At 50.7% G+C, this 21590-nt stretch overlaps 1 protein-coding gene across 1 annotated transcript in view; it reads left to right on the forward strand.

The window, feature by feature from the left end:
- LOC147664948 (uncharacterized) overlaps nucleotides 1–5999 on the forward strand; it is a 105250-nt gene extending 99251 nt beyond the window's left edge. The window contains exon 3 of the mRNA XM_086949867.1: nucleotides 5551–5999. Within this exon, the coding sequence (XP_086805993.1) occupies nucleotides 5551–5999 (449 nt within the window). The remainder of the gene's footprint in view (nucleotides 1–5550) is intronic.
- The last annotated feature ends 15591 nt before the right edge of the window (nucleotides 6000–21590 follow it).

Genomic DNA, 21590 nt, shown 5'->3' on the forward strand with positions numbered 1-21590 from the left:
CTCCACGATCTGCGTGGGGCCCTTCAGCTCGCTGCTCAGCACGTTGTCTGGTCACTAGCCGCTGGCTTGTGCCCTTCTGTGACGACATCCGACACTCAACTCTGCTGGTCTGGTTGCTCCAGACTGGCCCTTGCTTCCATCTTTGCGAGAAGCAACCCGGACCCTCCTGGTCCCCTCAAGACGCCATCTTAGGCCCACCACGTGGCCCTGAGATCTGCCAAGGCTTGTTGCCCCATCCTGGGCCCAGCGACGCCGACAGCATCATCCTTCGTGGGACAGCTCGCACCTCCACCGTGGTCGCCGACAACGCCTCCTGGTCCGTGAGACTGCAGAGCCTAGCGTCGCCCACTCACCTAGTCGAGGTGACGGCCAACCGGTGCCCTTCTGGTACCCTCTGACTACTGGCTAGTAGTACGAACTTGGTCCCCTCTGCTTTCAGGTGTCAACGATCTCTGATCCAGGCTTGGATCTCTACGAACTATTCATCACTGTTCGCCGGCCAGCAACTCCTTTTCTTCCGGCCCCTGGCTCGTCAGCGAAGACCCCGACGCCTGTAAGACTTGTGCAGCCGCAGCCCTCGTGGCTAGGTAACTCGGCATTTCGGTGCCTGCATAGCCTCTTTACTCTAGGGTCCTGAGTCCCTCGCTTCCGACTTGCCTTATCGGGTCCGCCCGAGACCTTAACTTTCCGTGTCCTCGGACACTTGTTTTAATTGTGCACTTGAAGTATTTGCCTAAGAGATTTGGTTTGTGCTTAGTACCCTGTCCTCATAAAGAGTACAGGGCTGTTGTGATTCTTAATAAATATACTGTTTATTTTCATAACACTTGTGTGGTGTCCTTTCACTGGGTGTTCAAGGGGTACATGTGTGGTAAACAGCTGGCTTAACGCGCCCTCTCGAGTCTTTAGCCTTAGACTGCTCGTATCCACGCTACTAGGATAGCTGGTCTATAGGTTGACTTACAACCAAACACCATAAGGGTCGTTGGAACGATACATAGCGGTCGCTAGAATAGCGAACGTTGCATATCGGGCCAACTTCTCACACTCTGAGTTAGCTGGCATACACAATTAAGTTGACTGTAATCGATAGAGACACACTGACCTCAGATCTATGTCAAATCTCTAGTGTATATTATTCCAATGAGCAGAGCCTATTAGGGATTTTGGAACTACACTACAACCACATCCCCCTGAACCAGTAAGGGAAGGATCTCCTGCACAGACAGCATCTTAAACTTAACATGAAGGACAAACAAGTCCAGCCTTTTCAAATCCAGCACAGGATGGAAGTCCCCGGAAACCTTCCTTACCAGAAAAAGAATGGAGTTGACCCCTTGACCCCTTTTACAGGCTGGAGCAGGACGAATAGCCCCTTTCTCAAGAAGATCCCCAACACCCACCAAAAGTGCCTCCCGCTTTGGCGAAGGAGATGGTGAGAGAGTGTGGACAAAGAATACTGGGGGTGGAGAGTTGAAGACAATCGAGTAACCCTCCCTGACAATATGCAGGATCCAGTGGTCGGAGACAGACCGTTCCCAAGTCTCCACAAAAGTCAACAATTGCAGGCCCCCTCGGATAGTCCGGACTTTTCTATGAAAAAAAAGGGGCAGGTTTTGGAGCAGTGCCACAACCACCGACTGCGGTGCATGGCCCACACACCCCAGAATTAGCCCGCTGTAGCAGGGCTTCCAACCTCCACAATGAGCATGCTCTGCCGAGCCTTCACCGAAAACCCAGTAGAATAAGGTAAAAATAAGGGGTACAACAAGAGCCCGCTTCGCAGGGCCTCCACCCCGGGCGTTAGGGCCAGCTAAGGCGTAACCTCACACCAATTGCCTGAAAATCGTGCTCAGAGAGTCTGCAGGCCAGAACAAAAAAACAGGAAGTGCGGTAGCTCGTGCTTCCACTTGTACTGGGTCAGGGGTGAACGTGGCCGGCTATGTTGGGGAGGGATGGGAGGACTGGTGCGTAAAATTACTTTGAAAGTTCTGTTGCGGAGCTGAAGATCATTGTGTAACTCAGGTGTTGAGGAAGGCTAATGAGGAGGTAATGGCTTCTAAGCACTGCATTTTGAGTTAATCTTGAAAAATTAATATCTTGACTTGGTCTTGTTTTACCCAGATAAATATTGGCTATTAGTCTAAACTGGTGTGGAGTACTTTTGTGATGTTTTTGCTGTGTTACTGTATGTGTGCACAAATAATTTACACATTGCCTCTTTAGTTTAGCCTGACTGCTCTGTGCCAAGCTACCAGAGGGTGAGCATAGGTAAACTTTAAGTGTGTACTACCCTTACCCTGACTGGGAATGTGGTTCCTGCTTGGACAGGGTGCATACCTCTGCCAACCAGAAACCCCATTTCTAACAGTGTGGACGAAGCATATTTTAGCTTAAGAATGTGAACAGGTCATAGCCCTTCTTCTTCTGTTTAAAATACTGAGTTACAATACTGTAAGAAATAGGGTTATTGTTTGAGTTGGATGAAATGCTACTCAAGCAACAACCAGAATCATTGTCAGCATGAACCACAAAAGTCACTGAATTTACCTGTGCTTAGCCATCTGGTAGCATGGTTCAAAAGCTTTAAAACTTAGTGTCAATGTGTAAAGTTTTTATGCAGCAAATAGTAATAAAGTGAAAACACAACACAAGGAAAATCCAAACCTAATTTTAAAAAAAAGATACATTTTAATAAATAAAATAGCACCAAAACAAAATTAGATCCTATTAGGGGCGTGGCATGGCAGGCCAGCATGGCAGATGTGAGCTGAGTGTGCTCCGTCCAGCCTCACATTGATCCTTACAATATCCTGCCTATTTGGCTTTCAACTTGGTCCCTGGACTGCCCTGCTAACATCTCCCGCTGAGAACTGCCTCGGAGCTGATTTTTGGAGCTGCCGTAGGTTCGCAGGCGGAGGTGGGGTGATCGGCGGCGGCATGCGTGTGCGATGCGGCCGTATCCTCAGCCGCAGCGTCCTTGCCACGTTGCCCGACCGCAGCCGTGGCCAAAGTGGGGGTGCGGGGCTTGCGGTGCAGGGCTCGCCCTGCAACATTGGTGGTCCTTCAGTTCCCAGCCGAGGGAGTGGATTCTGTCGGCGGCCTGCTCCGGTCGCAGTGCTGATTGGTGGAGACATTGGGAGTGCGGGATGCGGCCGGCTGGCCGCCATCTTGGTGCCTCAGCTCCAGCCTGGGCAGCTCCTGGGGAGAGGGGGCCTCCTGGGATAGCCGGGGTTTCTACTAATCAGGCACCCAGCACATGAGTACCGCCGCACTTCCTGGGAGGATGCCCGGCAGCGGCGGACTCCTCCCACTCCTTCATCTCACCCCTCCTCTTATTCCTCCCATTTGTAATCTCTTTGGGGGTAGCACCACCAGGGGTTCGGCGGCCTTGTCGGGCCGCAGGGGGTGTACCACATTTCGGGGGTGCCTTTGGGAGGTTCAGCAGGGCCGGCAAGACAAAAGGCGGTTTGGGGAGCGGCCTGCCTCCACCTAGATGACACCGGGAGTGGGACCCCGACCTCCATCGGAATGGCTACATTGTCCCCTCCTGGAGGTTTTCCGGCCGGTGTCGGTAGCAGTGATTGGGCCACTATGACCAGAGACAAACCCAGCGGTGGCTCAGCTAAACAGTACCATGGATAAATTCATGGGCCAGGGGGTCTGGCGGCGCTGCCCGGGGGGTCTGAAAATGCTATAACAGATAATGCAGCCCTCATGGCCGCCATTAAGCAATCCAGAGACGCCTTGGAAGCCAAGATCGGGGCGGTCGGCTCCGATGTAATGCTCCTACGCCAGGACCTGAGGAATGCAGTAGCTCGCATTTCAGAGACAGAGCCAAGAATCTTGGGTATAAAAGATGTGGTCGCCACTCTGCAGCAGAAAGTATCGTCACTAGAGACTACCCAACGGGGCCTAGCACTGAGAGTGGAAGACATGGAGTGGAGGGCGCAACTCAACAACCTGCGCTTTGTTGGTTTTCCGCAGGACTGCGAAAAGGGGAATATGGAGCAGTTTCTTACGGACTGGCTTGTGGGCTGGGTCCCTTCTGGGGAACTATTGACTTGCTTCGTGGTGGAACGTGCTCACAGGGCTCTGAAGCAGAAGCCCCCCACTCCGGGTGCACGCGGACTGTCATCGCCAAGCTCCTCAATTACCACGACAGGGACACCATCCTGAAATAGGCCCGGGCAAAGGAGCTATTGCTGTTCACGCATCTTATTTTTTCTGGACTATACTAAGTTGGTGCAAAAGCGGCGGCCGTCGTTCCTAGCCACCAAGGTTAGCGTCCGTGAACTCAAGCTCCCTTATGCTCTACTTTATCCGGCCAGGCTGTATGTAGTATACCGGTCCCGCACCCACTTCTTTGACACACCGCAGGATGTATTTCACTGGATAGATGAAACTGTGCGGCTGCGTCCTCACTCTCCCCTGGGAACAGAATCCCACTCCTCTTCAGGTGGGCCTGCCGGGAATCAGCACGGGCCGAGGGGAAGAAGGGGTAGACGCTCCAAATCCAGGCGCCGCTCACAGTCTGCAGGTCCCATGGCCCAGGAGGGGTCCGTTTATCGGCCATGTGTCTCATCGGACTGATACCAGTATGACCATGCTACTTTCCAAATTCGAGTATTGTTTATAGGCCGAAGTGGCATGTAGGTTGGCCAGTCTCTCAATGGGGCTCCACAGAAGGAGAGAAGGCCACCAGACAATGGGCTGTGATTTGGGAATCAGTTGGTGAATGTGGGGTGGGACCTCCTGTTGGGGTCAGGCTGCTCTGCCTGCCGCGACAGGTACTTCATTGTTTTGGAGGTACAGGGTAGGGGGGGAGTTGTGGGGTGTGTTTTTTTAGGGGGGGTTGTGGGGTTGCTGCACTGTCTACTTGTGTTCTGTTACGTATTGTGGAAGATTCTTGCTGCTGCCATGGTACTGTTAGTATACAGGAGGCCCCTGGTCTTATTCGGGTTCGTGGCTGGAATGTTAGAGGGGCACCAGACAAGATCAAACAGGGGCTATTCTGAAGTCAGCCAAGTGAGCCTGCACAGATGTATTATTGTTGCAGGAGACCCACCTAATGGGGACCAAGGCAGTATACTTTCAGCGCCTCGGATTTGCACAGGTCTTTCATCCCGGGTTTGTGAGGAGTTCCAGACGGGTTGCTATTTTAATATACCGTAGGATTGCATACACACATGTTAAGACTTGCTGAGATCTGCAGGGCAGATACTTGTTTGTACAGGGCATGGTAGGGGGTGAGATTTTGGTACTGGGAGCGTCTATGCCCCCACCTCTTTCCTTAGGGTTGGCGGAAAAGATTCTGACCCTGTGGACAGATATACCCGAGGGCCTTGCGGTGGTGGGAGGGGATTGGAATGGTGTGATGGATGTGGCCAGAGATAGATGGAGGTCAATGTTTATCTGAGGCCCACCATTCTACTAAACAGTACTCCTTAGTGACGAGTCTTGATTGGGTCGACCCATGGCGCAGGATGCATGGTAATATGCAGGGCTTTACATATCTTTCTGCAGTCCATGGTTCCTTTTCCCGCCTAGATTATCTGTTCATCCCATGGGTCTTTGACAGCAGAGTGGCAGCGGCGGACATTCTGCCGTGGGGACTTTCTGACCCCTCTCCAGTGGCACTTACTATACGAGACGGGGGAGCCTGTGGGCCATTCCGATGGCGCCTATCAATCTGGAAACTTCAGAAGGAGGACTACAAGGAACGAATAGAAGATGCGCTTGATCAATATTTGGCCATTAACTTGGGATCGGTCTTGGGGGCTGGGACTCTTTGGGAGGCCTTGAAGCCCACCATTCAAGGGGTAGATATTTCATTTTGCGCTGCGGCCCAAAGACGGCATAAAGAGGCCCTGGTTCGAGCGGAAGCTACTATTCTTAAGTTGGAGGCGCACGCCAGAGAGGAAGGTGGGCGGCTGGCTCAACATCGGTTACTTCTAGCGCAGCAGAAATATTCTCATATCCGCTTATATGAGGCTTGACAGGCCTGGCTTACTACACATAGTAGGATCTACCAATGGGGTGACAAATCTAGTAAAATGCTGCACCGATTGTGTCAGGGTTCGATTCGCCCCCAGGCCCTTCCGGGCATTGTGGGGTCGGATGGGCTACCTGTGTCAGGCACGTCGGCTATTGCATGCAGTTTTGCAGAGTATTATGCTCAGTTATATGCCCCTACGGAATGCCTCCCAGCGGAAGTCATTGATTGTTTCTTGGAAGATCTCCCACAGAAGGCACTCTCGGATGTGGTTAGGGAAACATTGGAAGGCCCGCTTACTGAAGAAGAACTGAGGTGGCCTTGGGTGATCCTAAATCTGGCAAGGCCCCAGGCCCTAAAGGCTTTCCCTGCAAATTAAAAAAAAAATATTTTTTGCAGCTGGGACCCCACTACCGCAGGGTGGTGGAGGAGGCTAGGGACTGGGGGTGTCTGCCCAGCGACTGGAAACATGCGGAGATAGTAGTTTTTCATAAGCCTGGTAGACCGCCGGAGCACCACGCCTCGTATCACCCTATCTCCCTCCTGAACTTGGAAGCCAAGATATTAGCTAAAGCTTTGGCGAATCGCCTCTGCCTTCACATAGCCTTACTGGTACACCCGGACCAAGCTAGGTTTATGTCCCAGTGTGCAACACGCAATAATATTAGGCAGGCTCATGTGGCAGTCTTGACGATCCAGGGACTGGGGGAACGGGCTGCGCTTCTGTTGGCAGATATGGTCCGGGCGTTTGACTCCTTGAGTTGGGTCTATTTATTTGTGCTACTGCGGTGACTGAATATTGGACCGCGTTTTTTGTCCTACCTCACCCTCTTGCCTACTGACTTACCGGCCTTGGTGCGAGTGGCAGGCTTTGTTTCTTCTGCATTCCCTATCGGGCGGAGTACCATGCAGGGGTGTCCATTAGCCCCATATCTTTTTGCTTCAGCAATGGAACCCTTGGCTGCTTGGTTTCGGATGGACGTTCAGGTGTCCTCGTTTGAATGGGCGCATGGACTGTCCGATCGCATCACCCTTTATGCAGAGGATGTTTTGTTCTTTCCTACCAACCGAGAACGAACGGGCCCTCTGCTGTTGCGTATTATGCAGATCTTCAGGGAAACATCTGCTTTATATATGAACCCTCAGAAGTCCACCCTGTGGGTGTTGGGAGGTCGGGCTAGCTTGGTTCTTGGGCGTCGTCTGTACAGGTGGTACAAGGGGGCATGAAATATTTGGGGGTGTATTTGTCTGATTCTCCCACCACGCCCTGGGAAAATAATCTTGCACCTGTATGGAGCGGGTGCGTGAGGACATTAAGACCCGGTTCCACATGACCCTGTCCATCTACGGCCGGTAAGCCATCTTTAAGATAGTGTCACCCCGCGACTACTGTATCAATTAAAAAATCATCCCTATCCGATTAACCCACGGTGGTTCCGGCAGGTGAATTCAGTTCTGGAACAGTTCCTTTGGGAGGGTGGGACGGTGATGGTGGCAGTCTGGACGTGCTTCCTATCTACATATAGCGGGGGACTGGCAACCTCTGATATTTGGTCCTATTATGCTTCATTGCATCTATTTGTCTTAGGGCAGACCCAGCGTATGCCGTGGAGCGGCGCTGCTTGGGGGACCAGTCCCTACACACTATTCTTTACTCAGCTCCGTTGAGGCGTCTCCTTCTGCCTGTCACGCAGATTGTTTTATAAATCTGGAGGCAGGCATTGCTGAAGATGGGCTGGTGGAAAAGATTGACTAGGGAGACCCCATTATGGCAAACCAGAAGTTTTCAGCAGTTGCTGAGTCTCTCCGGGTTTCGCGATTGGGATAACATCGGGATATCTACTCTGGGGGACGCTATGCACGGCATGGTGTTGAAATCCTTTCAAGACATCCAGACGGCTTTCAGTTCTTTAAATATTTACAATTTCTGCATGCTTTTGCTCCCAGCCTGGAGGGTCTCGACTTGCTGCCGGAGTTTGGCCCGGCTAAGGTTTTTATGGGGGACCTCCTACACCATAAGATCTCCAAAATCTATCAGTCCCTTTTGTGTGGGCCTCGAGCTCCCCATTTTTGAGGCTAGAGAGTGCCCTAGGAAGCACTATAAGATCTGGAGGCGCTGGGTGGATTATCGAGGCCTAGAGCCGGAGCCGCCACAGGGGGCCAGAGTCGAGATCTAGAGTAACCAGTATCCCTCTCCCATTTCTTAGCACTCCCTTATGTGTGGCTCACGATTCCTCAGTAGAAAATAGTATTGTGGATGTTGAGCTCTAGTGTAGATTAATGGCAGCCTGGGTCAGTAATATGTTGTTCCGTAATATGGAGACGTTGCGCTGGGGGGTGGGGAAGTTGTTTGTTTGCAGGAATTGATTTTATTTGTATTGCCTTTCATATTCTCCTGTCCTTAAATATGCAAAGAGGTCAAAGTCAATGTTTTGTATTTTACATGTGGCAGCTGTCTCTTTGATTCAGAGGTCTGCATTACTTGTGCTATTTTGACAAATAAAATCTGTTTACAATAAAAAAAAATCCTATCAATACAACCAGATTCTTTTTAAGATTTCAGTGAAATCTAGCACCTAAAAGACTAACATGCCAACCACATGTATCTTGTTGTGTGAGACCCGGACAAAGTCGAAAGTTAAGGTTGACCACAATGGAGCACAAGTGAGATACTCAAGGTGGATTAGGCCTGGTTTTGGCTGAACTTCAGACTGAGAATACCTTTTGAAGTAAAAGTCCAGGAGAAGGTAGAGTTCACCGGGGCAAGGCAGCAGGCTGCATTCAAAGAGGAGTTGCCAACACCAGGGAGCACTGGACGAAGTCTCGGTAAAGCCATTGACAATGGCAGGAAAAAGCTCTGAGAAAATGAAGCAGGATGTTTGTCGTTGTAGGAAAGTGCCCTCTTTTTGCATGGTTGCACACCCCCCCCCCCTTTTATTGTCAATTTTGATGTGCTTTGACAAGTGCGCTCTGGGTTCCTGCCACCAGATTATTATTATACTCATTTGTAGGGCGCAGCGAATCATCCCCAGGGGGTCTCTTGGCGCCAGAGCCATGCAAAAGTGACGCTGCCTGCACTGAAGCCATGGACAATGCTCACTGAGTGCACAACGCAATGACCTTGACCTTGCCTTTCAACAAAGCCTCAAATTTGCCGCAGCACCTCCGAACAACTGCTTTTACGTGAGTCTCAGACACCACATCATCGACATCTGTGGTGCACCGTCCCGGCTCAGATGCATTGGCCCTGTGTGGCTGTCGACCGGCGCATCGCCCTCAGCCCAGTGGTTCCACTACAAATTCGACTCACTGCACTCTTAACATTGACTCATCACTGGCACTGCACTGCCTTTGCTAACCAAAGCCTCAAACCTGCAACTGGGGCATCACCTACTTTGCACAGTGCATCACCCCTGAGTGCCAACGCCTCAACGACCTTGCACTACCTTCAGATCCGACACATCACCTGCAACGGAAATGCATCCTCTCCATTGAGCATTGCATTGTCCCAAGCATCGACGTATCCAAGGTACTGTCAGAGGGTCTGCATGACTCCTGTCTCTGGCCTGTTCTCCATCACGTTCAGACTGAACTTTTCAAGCACTACTAGATGGCCCCAGTACAAGAGGAGGCATGACCAACCCAACTTCCTGTACAACTACCAATGCAGCAAGCAACCACATGAAACCGATAGTCAAACAGGGAGGGAGGGATAGGAACTCATGTGGCGAGGAAGACTATACTCAGAGTAATATAGATTACTGGTAAGTAACTGGGGCATTACCTCCTTGTAAGTCTTCCTCGCTGCCTGAGTTACACAGTGATTCAGAAAAGGGGGTGGTGATGAACAGAGTGTCTGAATTAAGCAGACCACTCTTACCCAGTCCAAAGATCAGGGCTTGATCCATCACCGTTTTTTAGCTCACTGCACCATCCCAGCTCAGAACCTGGCTACATGCAAATTAGTCTGTTCCTGTCCCAGTGCATGATGGGAACAGGGCAAACCAAACTACCAAGCTAATTCTTATACTGGGAAGGAAACAAGCTACCGGGGACCTGTTTCTGGCATTTCAGCCGTCGTCGGCCCGGCTTGCTTGAATCCTGATGGTGCATAGAGCAAGGGACTCACATCTGAGTATACCCTTCCACGCTTATGGTGGACAAAATGATTCAGAAAAGGGGGTTGTGATGAACAGAGTGTCTGAATTAAGCAGACCACTCTTACCCAGTCCAAAGATCAGGGCTTGATCCATCACCGTTTTTTAGCTCACTGCACCATCCCAGCTCAGAACCTGGCTACATGCAAATTAGTCTGTTCCTGTCCCAGTGCATGATGGGAACAGGGCAAACCAAACTACCAAGCCAATTCTTATACTGGGAAGGAAACAAGCTTCCAGGGACCGGTTTCTGGCATTTCAGCCGTCGTCGGCCCGGCTTGCTTGAATCCTGATGGTGCAATGAGCAAGGGACTCACATCTGAGTATACCCTTCCACGCTTATAGTGGACAAAATGATTCAGAAAAGGGGGTGGTGATGAACAGAGTTTCTGAATTAAGCAGACCACTCCTACCCAGTCCAAAGATCAGGGCTTGATCCATCACCGTTTTTTTAGCTCACTGCACCATCCCAGCTCAGAACCTGGCTACATGCAAATTAGTCTGTTGCTGTCCCAGTGCATGATGGGAACAGGGCAAACCAAACTACCAAGCCAATTCTTATACTGGGAAGGAAACAAGCTTCTGGGGACCGGTTTCTGGCATTTCAGCCGTCGTCGGCCCGGCTTGCTTGAATCCTGATGGTGCAATGAGCAAGGGACTCACATCTGAGTATACCCTTCCACGCTTATGGTGGACAAAATGATTCAGAAAAGGGGGTGGTGATGAACAGAGTGTCTGAATTAAGCAGACCACTCTTACCCAGTCCAAAGATCAGGGCTTGATCCATCACCGGATGCACTGGGCCAGGGACAGACTGATTTGCATATAGCCAGGTTCTGAGCTGGGATGGTGCAGTGAGCTAAATAACGGTGATGGATCAAGCCCTGATCTTTGGACTGGGTAAGAGTGGTCTGCTTAATTCAGACACTCTGTTCATCACCACCCCCTTTTCTGAATGAGTTACACAGTGAGCATATCCCAAAGCCAAGCAGCTTCATGGTCACCAACAAGAAACCATATGCCAAAGGCCGAGGCAAACACCACAATTTAATCCAAACAGCAAAAAAGAGGAAAAAAAGAAACAGACACCCAACAGAAGGAGCGGCAGTCAAGTGCAGGCAGGGCTAGCCTGTAGAACAGACTCAGCAAAACCCTCAGAAGCAGGACCACCCAACATCCTCAGAAAATACCACAATAGTGGTACATGAACATGTGTGGAGAGGCCCACGTAGAGGCCCTACAGATATTCACAATCAATACCCCCTTGAAAGAGGCCCAGGAGACAGAAATACCCCAGGTAGCCCGTCCCTGGATCCAGGCCGGCACCTCCGACCACTGAGAACTATAGGCCTGAAGGATTGTCTGCTTAATCCATCTACTCAGGGTAGAAAGAAAAGGCTTATGACCCGATCTAACCGGGCCAAAAGTGACAGACTATCACACTTGCAAAAAGCCAAAGTCCGCTCCAGATAAACCAACACTGCCAGCCAGACTTCCAGAAGGGGGCGATCAGCTTCCACCCCAGACTCAGGCACCGGGGAGAAAGTCCGCAGAATGACCTCCCTGGAATGGTTGGCAACTGAGAGGACCTTGGGCTAGAACTTAGTGTCGGGCAAAGGACAGCACAATCCGGCAAGACACGCAAGAAAGGAGGAGACCGCAAAAACGACACCAACTCTCCAATCTGAGCTGCTGACACAATGGCCATCAGAACCACCACCTTCATGGTCAAGAATTTAATGTCCACAGAACCTAGGGGCTTAAAAGGAGCCACCTGAAGGGCCTGTAAAACCAACGGGAGATCCCAGGCTGGGGCAGGACAAATCACTCTAGGACGTTGAAGAAAACAACTGCGTGTCAACCGGGCCACCAATGGATCCAGCAAATCCAAATGAGGACTGCAGAGCACCCACAAAGCCATCAACTGAGCCCGAAATATAGAAAGAAACGTAAAGCCATCCAACAGAAAATCTAGCAGCGAGAACAGGTCCACTGAACCAGACTCTAGGCATTTAGAAACACACCACCTAGAAAAGGACCCCCAATGTTGGAAATAAGACTGAAGAGTCGCCAGGTGTCTGGAACCCTGAAGAAAATCAACCATTTCCTCATCTAGCCACGGAACAAGATGCTCATCCTCTCAAGATCCAGGCCTGAAGATGGAGCCAACCCAGAACCCCGAAAGGAAGACACAAACCCCTCAGCGTATAAGGAAGATTAGGAATCACCCAACACTCCTGAATGGCCAGCTCCCTCGGAAGATTATACCACGAGCTGTGAGCTCAGCCCAGCACAATCAGCAGAACAAATGCCTTGCACAGAACCTGGGCAATCAAATGGATCAGAGGAAATGCGTAAAGCAGGATGTCTGGCCACTTGAATGACATCGCATTCACCCGCCATGCCTCTAGACAGGGAATACTCGTGCAGAAGCGGGGCAGCTGTGCATTGCCCTTGGCCGCAAACAAGTACACCAAACAAGTACACTGTCGGACACCCAAACTGCATTTGTAATAAACAGAACACCTCCCCAGACAGTGAAATCAAAAACATAGGGGGAAAAACCCTCCTCAGGTGATCTGCCACACAATTCTCTCTCCCTGGGAGAAACACTGCCAGCAGAGACAACACAGTGCTTTCCGTCCAAGTGAGAATTTACTGAACCAGGAGCCACTGGGACCGAACCCTGCAGCCCCCCTGGTGATTGAGGTAACCCATCGCCACCTGATTGTCCATCTGGACCAGAACATGATGCCCCTGAATGGCTGATGCAAACTCCAGACAAGCCATCTGAACTGCCTTCAGCTCCTCCTTGAAGTTGGGTGAGCAACCAGCCTGCAGGCGATACCAGAGACCCTGCACAGACCAGGAATCCAACGTCAATCCCCAGCCCAACTGGCTGGCATCCGTCATCACCTCCCGGGAGTAGCACACCTGAAAAGGAAGACCCCTGGTCAGATTGGATTCCACCATCCACCAACACAGGGCAATCTGAATCTGAGGGGACCCTACCACTGACTGATTTTAAGCAGCGGAACAAGGGGACCAATGGGACAGGAGATGGTTTACCAATGGGTACGGATGCAAAGGAGCCCACAGCAGTACACTTATTGCTGCTGACATCAAACCCTGCAACCTCAACCACTCATGCACTGGGGCAGAATCCAAGGCCAGCAGACAACCCAGGTCCCTCCTCAAGATTGCCCTCCTCACGGCTGGCAAAAACACCAGCCCCTAGACCATGTCCAGGTAACCCCTAATAAACACTAACTCCTGGGTGGGAACCAGATGCAACTCTTTGTGGTTGATCAGAAAGCCGTGCCTTTCCAGAATCTCACAGAGACGAAGAGGCAGAAATCAGCCAGTCATCAAGGTATGGGAATACCCAAATTCCCTCCCTATGTATGAGCCCAACCAAGGGAGCAGGACTTTAATGAAGACCAGCAGGGCAGAAGACAAACCAAATGGCAATGCCTGCAATTGTAAATGCTCTGGCCCCACACAAATCCTGAGGAACTGCTGGAATGCAGGGTGTATGGGCACTTGGAGGTAGGCATCAAGCAGATCCAATGAAGATACCATGTTGTGTATCGATTTAGATTCCGTATGAATTTCCCGATTCATTCCCTTATATAGGTAAATTACACATTGCCCTTATATAGGCATCGAAATCCAGTCTTTATTTAGGCATAGTCCATGCTACCCAAATACAGGCATGGCTACTTACATCCGTTCATCTTTGTCACAACGATTTCTTGGAAAATCAGACTCTTAAGCTTTAGGGACTTCCCCTTGCCTGGATATTGATTTCTCCAAGAACTCATTTATTATGCATGAACATCTATTCCTTAGGAGTTCATTTATGACGTTCATATGCCCGACTTTTACGTCAATACCAGCATTCCTAAACACCTTCAAGGTATAAATATACCTTCACTTGCTATGGCAAAGCACGGTGTGGTTCGGTGCAGTTCGACTACTTACTTGCAGGACACAGCTCGCCATAGCAAGTATCGAAGGAAGCCAACTCCCTAGCTGACGCACTGACTAGATGCTGTCATCCTCCTGCCGAGAATCCAGCTCCATTGTTTCTGACTCCCCTTGCGGGATTTTGGGAAATCGAGTCCCGGGAAAGAGATACCAACCTCTCTCATTCTAAGGTATGGAGCTGATTAGAACCAAGAGAAACCTTTGGCAATTCTTGGCAAAACTAAACCTATGCTAAACCAGCACCTACTTCTTCCCCCGTACTAGACCTGGGTTAGGTACAATGTTGTAGGCGTATTTTAGAAGCAGTAGTTGAGTATTTTAGCCTGTGTTATTTATGTATGCATTTTTATATATGTCATAGCAATAGACAATGCTATTACAGTATTATTTTCTATTACTGTTTACGCTGTACGCATTATACTTCGCACTTTGTCTAACGATTGTAGCAGTTCATATCTCTTGCATGAGAAATAAGACTGTTCAATAAAACCCTTTCATTGAAACCCCTGTCTCTCTATTTCTATGCAACTCTTTAGGAACTAAGCATGCACGATTGACTTAGTGAAATAGTCATCTATTGTTTCCACGACTCTGAATATCGTGTTCCGGCTCTAAGGGAAACAAAGTTGTCATGTTTATGCGGTTGTCAGAGATTAATCTCTTCTTGTTCATTCCAGAAAGTTTCTAGTGACCTCTGAGTTAGCTGGCATACACAATTAAGTTGACTGTAATCGATAGAGACACACTGACCTCAGATCTATGTCAAATCTCTAGTGTATATTATTCCAATGAGCAGAGCCTATTAGGGATTTTGGAACTACACTACAACCACATCCCCCTGAACCAGTAAGGGAAGGATCTCCTGCACAGACAGCATCTTAAACTTAACATGAAGGACAAACAAGTCCAGCCTTTTCAAATCCAGCACAGGATGGAAGTCCCCGGAAACCTTCCTTACCAGAAAAAGAATGGAGTTGACCCCTTGACCCCTTTTACAGGCTGGAGCAGGACGAATAGCCCCTTTCTCAAGAAGATCCCCAACACCCACCAAAAGTGCCTCCCGCTTTGGCGAAGGAGATGGTGAGAGAGTGTGGACAAAGAATACTGGGGGTGGAGAGTTGAAGACAATCGAGTAACCCTCCCTGACAATATGCAGGATCCAGTGGTCGGAGACAGACCGTTCCCAAGTCTCCACAAAAGTCAACAATTGCAGGCCCCCTCGGATAGTCCGGACTTTTCTATGAAAAAAAAGGGGCAGGTTTTGGAGCAGTGCCACAACCACCGACTGCGGTGCATGGCCCACACACCCCAGAATTAGCCCGCTGTAGCAGGGCTTCCAACCTCCACAATGAGCATGCTCTGCCGAGCCTTCACCGAAAACCCAGTAGAATAAGGTAAAAATAAGGGGTACAACAAGAGCCTGCTTCGCAGGGCCTCCACCCCGGGCGTTAGGGCCAGCTAAGGCGTAACCTCACACCAATTGCCTGAAAATCGTGCTCAGAGAGTCCGCAGGCCAGAACAAAAAAACAGGAAGTGCGGTAGGTCGTGCTTCCACTTGTACTGGGTCAGGGGTGAACGTGGCCGGCTATGTTGGGGAGGGATGGAAGGACTGGTGCGTAAAATTACTTTGAAAGTTCTGTTGCGGAGCTGAAGATCATTGTGTAACTCAGGTGTTGAGGAAGGCTAATGAGGAGGTAATGGCTTCTAAGCACTGCATTTTGAGTTAATCTTGAAAAATTAATATCTTGACTTGGTCTTGTTTTACCCAGATAAATATTGGCTATTAGTCTAAACTGGTGTGAAGTACTTTTGTGATGTTTTTGCTGTGTTACTGTATGTGTGCACAAATAATTTACACATTGCCTCTTTAGTTTAGCCTGACTGCTCTGTGCCAAGCTACCAGAGGGTGAGCATAGGTAAACTTTAAGTGTGTACTACCCTTACCCTGACTGGGAATGTGGTTCCTGCTTGGACAGGGTGCATATCTCTGCCAACCAGAAACCCCATTTCTAACAGTGTGGACGAAGCATATTGACTTCAAGCTGTAATGAAGAACATATTTTAGCTTAAGAATGTGAACAGGTCATAGCCCTTCTTCTTCTGTTTAAAATACTGAGTTACAATACTGTAAGAAATAGGGTTATTGTTTGAGTTGGATGAAATGCTACTCAAGCAACAACCAGAATCATTGTCAGCATGAACCACAAAAGTCACTGAATTTACCTGTGCTTAGCCATCTGGTAGCATGGTTCAAAAGCTTTAAAACTTAGTGTCAATGTGTAAAGTCTTTATGCAGCAAATAGTAATAAAGTGAAAACACAACACAAGGAAAATCCAAACCTAATTTTAAAAAAAAGATACATTTTAATAAATAAAATAGCACCAAAACAAAATTAGATCCTATTAGGGGCGTGGCATGGCAGGCCAGCATGGCAGATGTGAGCTGAGTGTGCTCCGTCCAGCCTCACATTGATCCTTACAATATCCTGCCTATTCGGCTTTCAACTTGGTCCCTGGACTGCCCTGCTAACATCTCCCTCTGAGAACTGCCTCAGAGCTGATTTTTGGAGCTGCCGTAGGTTCGCAGGCGGAGGTGGGGTGATCGGCGGCGGCATGCGTGTGCGATGCAGCTGTATCCTCAGCCGCAGCGTCCTTGCCACGTTGCACGACCGCAGCCGTGGCCAAAGTGGGGGTGCGGGGCTTGCGGTGCAGGGCTCGCCCTGCAACATTGGTGGTCCTTCAGTTCCCAGCCGAGGGAGTGGATTCTGTCGGCGGCCTGCTCCGGTCGCAGTGCTGATTGGTGGAGACATTGGGAGTGCGGGATGCGGCCGGCTGGCCGCCATCTTGGTGCCTCAGCTCCAGCCTGGGCAGCTCCTGGTGGAGAGGGGGCCTCCTGGGATAGCCGGGGTTTCTACTAATCAGGCACCCAGCACATGAGTACCGCCGCACTTCCTGGGAGGATGCCCGGCAGCGGCGGACTCCTCCCACTCCTTCATCTCACCCCTCCTCTTATTCCCCCCATTTGTAATCTCTTTGGGGGTAGCACCACCAGGGGTTCGGCGGCCTTGTCGGGCCGCAGGGGGTGTACCACATTTCGGGGGTGCCTTTGGGAGGTTCAGCAGGGCCGGCAAGACAAAAGGCGGTTTGGGGGGCGGCCTGCCTCCACCCAGATGACACCGGGAGTGGGACCCCGACCTCCATCGGACTGGCTACATTGTCCCCTCCTGGAGGTTTTCCGGCCGGTGTCGGTAGCAGTGATTAGGCCACTATGACCAGAGACAAACCCAGCGGTGGCTCAGCTAAACAGTACCATGGATAAATTCATGGGCCAGGGGGTCTGGCGGCGCTGCCCGGGGGGTCTGAAAATGCTATACCAGATAATGCAGCCCTCATGGCCGCCATTAAGCAATCCAGAGACGCCTTGGAAGCCAAGATCGGGGCGGTCGGCTCCGATGTAATGCTCCTACGCCAGGACCTGAGGAATGCAGTAGCCCGCATTTCAGAGACAGAGCCAAGAATCTTGGGTATAAAAGATGTGGTCGCCACTCTGCAGCAGAAAGTATCGTCACTAGAGACTACCCAACGGGGCCTAGCACTGAGAGTGGAAGACATGGAGTGGAGGGCGCAACTCAACAACCTGCGCTTTGTTGGTTTTCCGCAGGACTGCGAAAAGGGGAATATGGAGCAGTTTCGGACTGGCTTGTGGGCTGGGTCCCTTCTGGAGAACTATTGACTTGCTTCGTGGTGGAACGTGCTCACAGGGCTCTGAAGCAGAAGCCCCCCACTCCGGGTGCCCGCGGACTGTCATCGCCAAGCTCCTCAATTACCACGACAGGGACACCATCCTGAAATAGGCCCGGGCAAAGGAGCTATTGCTGTTCACGCATCTTATTTTTTCTGGACTATACTAAGTTGGTGCAGAAGCGGCGGCCGTCGTTCCTAGCCACCAAGGTTAGCGTCCGTGAACTCAAGCTCCCTTATGCTCTACTTTATCCGGCCAGGCTGTATGTAGTATACCGGTCCCGCACCCACTTCTTTGACACACCGCAGGAGGTATTTCACTGGATAGATGAAACTGTGCGGCTGCGTCCTCATTCTCCCCTGGGAAGAGAATCCCACTCCTCTTCAGGTGGGCCTGCCGGGAATCAGCACGGGCCGAGGGGGAGAAGGGGTAGACGCTCCAAATCCAGGCGCCGCTCACAGTCTGCAGGTCCCATGGCCCAGGAGGGGTCCGTTTATCGGCCATGTGTCTCATCGGACTGATACCAGTATGACCATGCTACTTTCCAAATTCGAGTATTGTTTATAGGCCGAAGTGGCATGTAGGTTGGCCAGTCTCTCAATGGGGCTCCACAGAAGGAGAGAAGGCCACCAGACAATGGGCTGTGATTTGGGAATCAGTTGGTGAATGTGGGGTGGGACCTCCTGTTGGGGTCAGGCTGCTCTGCCTGCCGCGACAGGTACTTCATTGTTTTGGAGGTACAGGGTAGGGGGGGAGTTGTGGGGTGTGTTTTTTAGGGGGGGTTGTGGGGTTGCTGCACTGTCTACTTGTGTTCTGTTACGTATTGTGGAAGATTCTTGCTGCTGCCATGGTACTGTTAGTATACAGGAGGCCCCTGGTCTTATTCGGGTTCGTGGCTGGAATGTTAGAGGGGCACCAGACAAGATCAAACAGGGGCTTTTCTGAAGTCAGCCAAGTGAGCCTGCACAGATGTATTATTGTTGCAGGAGACCCACCTAATGGGGACCAAGGCAGTATACTTTCAGCGCCTCAAATTTACACAGGTCTTTCATCCCGGGTTTGTGAGGAGTTCCAGACGGGTTGCTATTTTAATATACCGTAGGATTGCATACACACATGTTAAGACTTGCTGAGATCTGCAGGGCAGATACTTGTTTGTACAGGGCATGGTAGGGGGTGAGATTTTGGTACTGGGAGCGTCTATGCCCCCACCTCTTTCCTTAGGGTTGGCGGAAAAGATTCTGACCCTGTGGACAGATATACCCGAGGGCCTTGCGGTGGTGGGAGGGGATTGGAATGGTGTGATGGATGTGGCCAGAGATAGATGGAGGTCAATGTTTATCTGAGGCCCACCATTCTACTAAACAGTACTCCTTAGTGACGAGTCTTGATTGGGTCGACCCATGGCGCAGGATGCATGGTAATATGCAGGGCTTTACATATCTTTCTGCAGTCCATGGTTCCTTTTCCCGCCTAGATTATCTGTTCATCCCATGGGTCTTTGACAGCAGAGTGGCAGCGGCGGACATTCTGCCGTGGGGACTTTCTGACCACTCTCCAGTGGCACTTACTATACGAGACGGGGGAGCCTGTGGGCCATTCCGATGGCGCCTATCAATCTGGAAACTTCAGAAGGAGGACTACAAGGAACGAATAGAAGATGCCCTTGATCAATATTTGGCCATTAACTTGGGATCGGTCTTGGGGGCTGGGACTCTTTGGGAGGCCTTGAAGCCCACCATTCAAGGGGTAGATATTTCATTTTGCGCTGCGGCCCAAAGACGGCATAAAGAGGCCCTGGTTCGAGCGGAAGCTACTATTCTTAAGTTGGAGGCGCACGCCAGAGAGGAAGGTGGGCGGCTGGCTCAACATCGGTTACTTCTAGCGCAGCAGAAATATTCTCATATCCGCTTATATGAGGCTCGACAGGCCTGGCTTACTACACATAGTAGGATCTACCAATGGGGTGACAAATCTAGTAAAATGCTGCACCGATTGTGTCAGGGTTCGATTCGCCCCCAGGCCCTTCCGGGCATTGTGGGGTCGGATGGGCTACCTGTGTCAGGCACGTCGGCTATTGCATGCAGTTTTGCAGAGTATTATGCTCAGTTATATGCCCCTACGGAATGCCTCCCAGCGGAAGTCATTGATTGTTTCTTGGAAGATCTCCCACAGAAGGCACTCTCGGATGTGGTTAGGGAAAAATTGGAAGGCCCGCTTACTGAAGAAGAACTGAGGTGGCCTTGGGTGATCCTAATTCTGGCAAGGCCCCAGGCCCTAAAGGCTTTCCCTGCAAATTAAAAAAAATATATTTTTTGCAGCTGGGACCCCACTACCGCAGGGTGGTGGAGGAGGCCAGGGACTGGGGGTGTCTGCCCAGCGACTGGAAATATGCGGAGATAGTAGTTTTTCATAAGCCTGGTAGACCGCCGGAGCACCACGCCTCGTATCACCCTATCTCCCTCCTGAACTTGGAAGCCAAGATATTAGCTAAAGCTTTGGCGAATCGCCTCTGCCTTCACATAGCCTTACTGGTACACCCGGACCAAGCTAGGTTTATGTCCCAGTGTGCAACACGCAATAATATTAGGCAGGCTCATGTGGCAGTCTTGACGATCCAGGGACTGGGGGAACGGGCTGCGCTTCTGTTGGCAGATATGGTCCGGGCGTTTGACTCCTTGAGTTGGGTCTATTTATTTGTGCTACTGCGGTGACTGAATATTGGACCGCGTTTTTTGTCCTACCTCACCCTCTTGCCTACTGACTTACCGGCCTTGGTGCGAGTGGCAGGCTTTGTTTCTTCTGCATTCCCTATTGGGCGGAGTACCATGCAGGGGTGTCCATTAGCCCCATATCTTTTTGCTTCAGCAATGGAACCCTTGGCTGCTTGGTTTCGGATGGACGTTCAGGTGTCCTCGTTTGAATGGGCGCATGGACTGTCCGATCGCATCACCCTTTATGCAGAGGATATTTTGTTCTTTCCTACCAACCGAGAACGAACGGGCCCTCTGCTGTTGCGTATTATGCAGATCTTCAGGGAAACATCTGCTTTATATATGAACCCTCAGAAGTCCACCCTGTGGGTGTTGGGAGGTCGGGCTAGCTTGGTTCTTGGGCGTCGTCTGTACAGCTGGTACAAGGGGGCATGAAATATTTGGGGGTGTATTTGTCTGATTCTCCCACCACGCCCTGGGAAAATAATCTTGCACCTGTATGGAGCGGGTGCGTGAGGACATTAAGACCCGGTTCCACATGACCCTGTCCATCTACGGCCGGTAAGCCATCTTTAAGATAGTGTCACCCCGCGACTACTGTATCAATTAAAAAATCATCCCTATCCGATTCACCCACGGTGGTTCCGGCAGGTGAATTCAGTTCTGGAACAGTTCCTTTGGGAGGGTGGGACGGTGATGGTGGCAGTCTGGACGTGCTTCCTATCTACATATAGCGGGGGACTGGCAACCTCTGATATTTGGTCCTATTATGCTTCATTGCATCTATTTGTCTTAGGGCAGACCCAGCGTATGCCGTGGAGCGGCGCTGCTTGGGGGACCAGTCCCTACACACTATTCTTTACTCAGCTCCGTTGAGGCGTCTCCTTCTGCCTGTCACGCAGATTGTTTTATAAATCTGGAGGCAGGCATTGCTGAAGATGGGCTGGTGGAAAAGATTGACTAGGGAGACCCCATTATGGCAAACCAGAAGT

Source organism: Lissotriton vulgaris, unplaced genomic scaffold (assembly GCF_964263255.1).
Source record: "Lissotriton vulgaris unplaced genomic scaffold, aLisVul1.2 SCAFFOLD_1926, whole genome shotgun sequence".
NCBI classification, from domain to species: Eukaryota; Metazoa; Chordata; class Amphibia; order Caudata; family Salamandridae; genus Lissotriton; species Lissotriton vulgaris.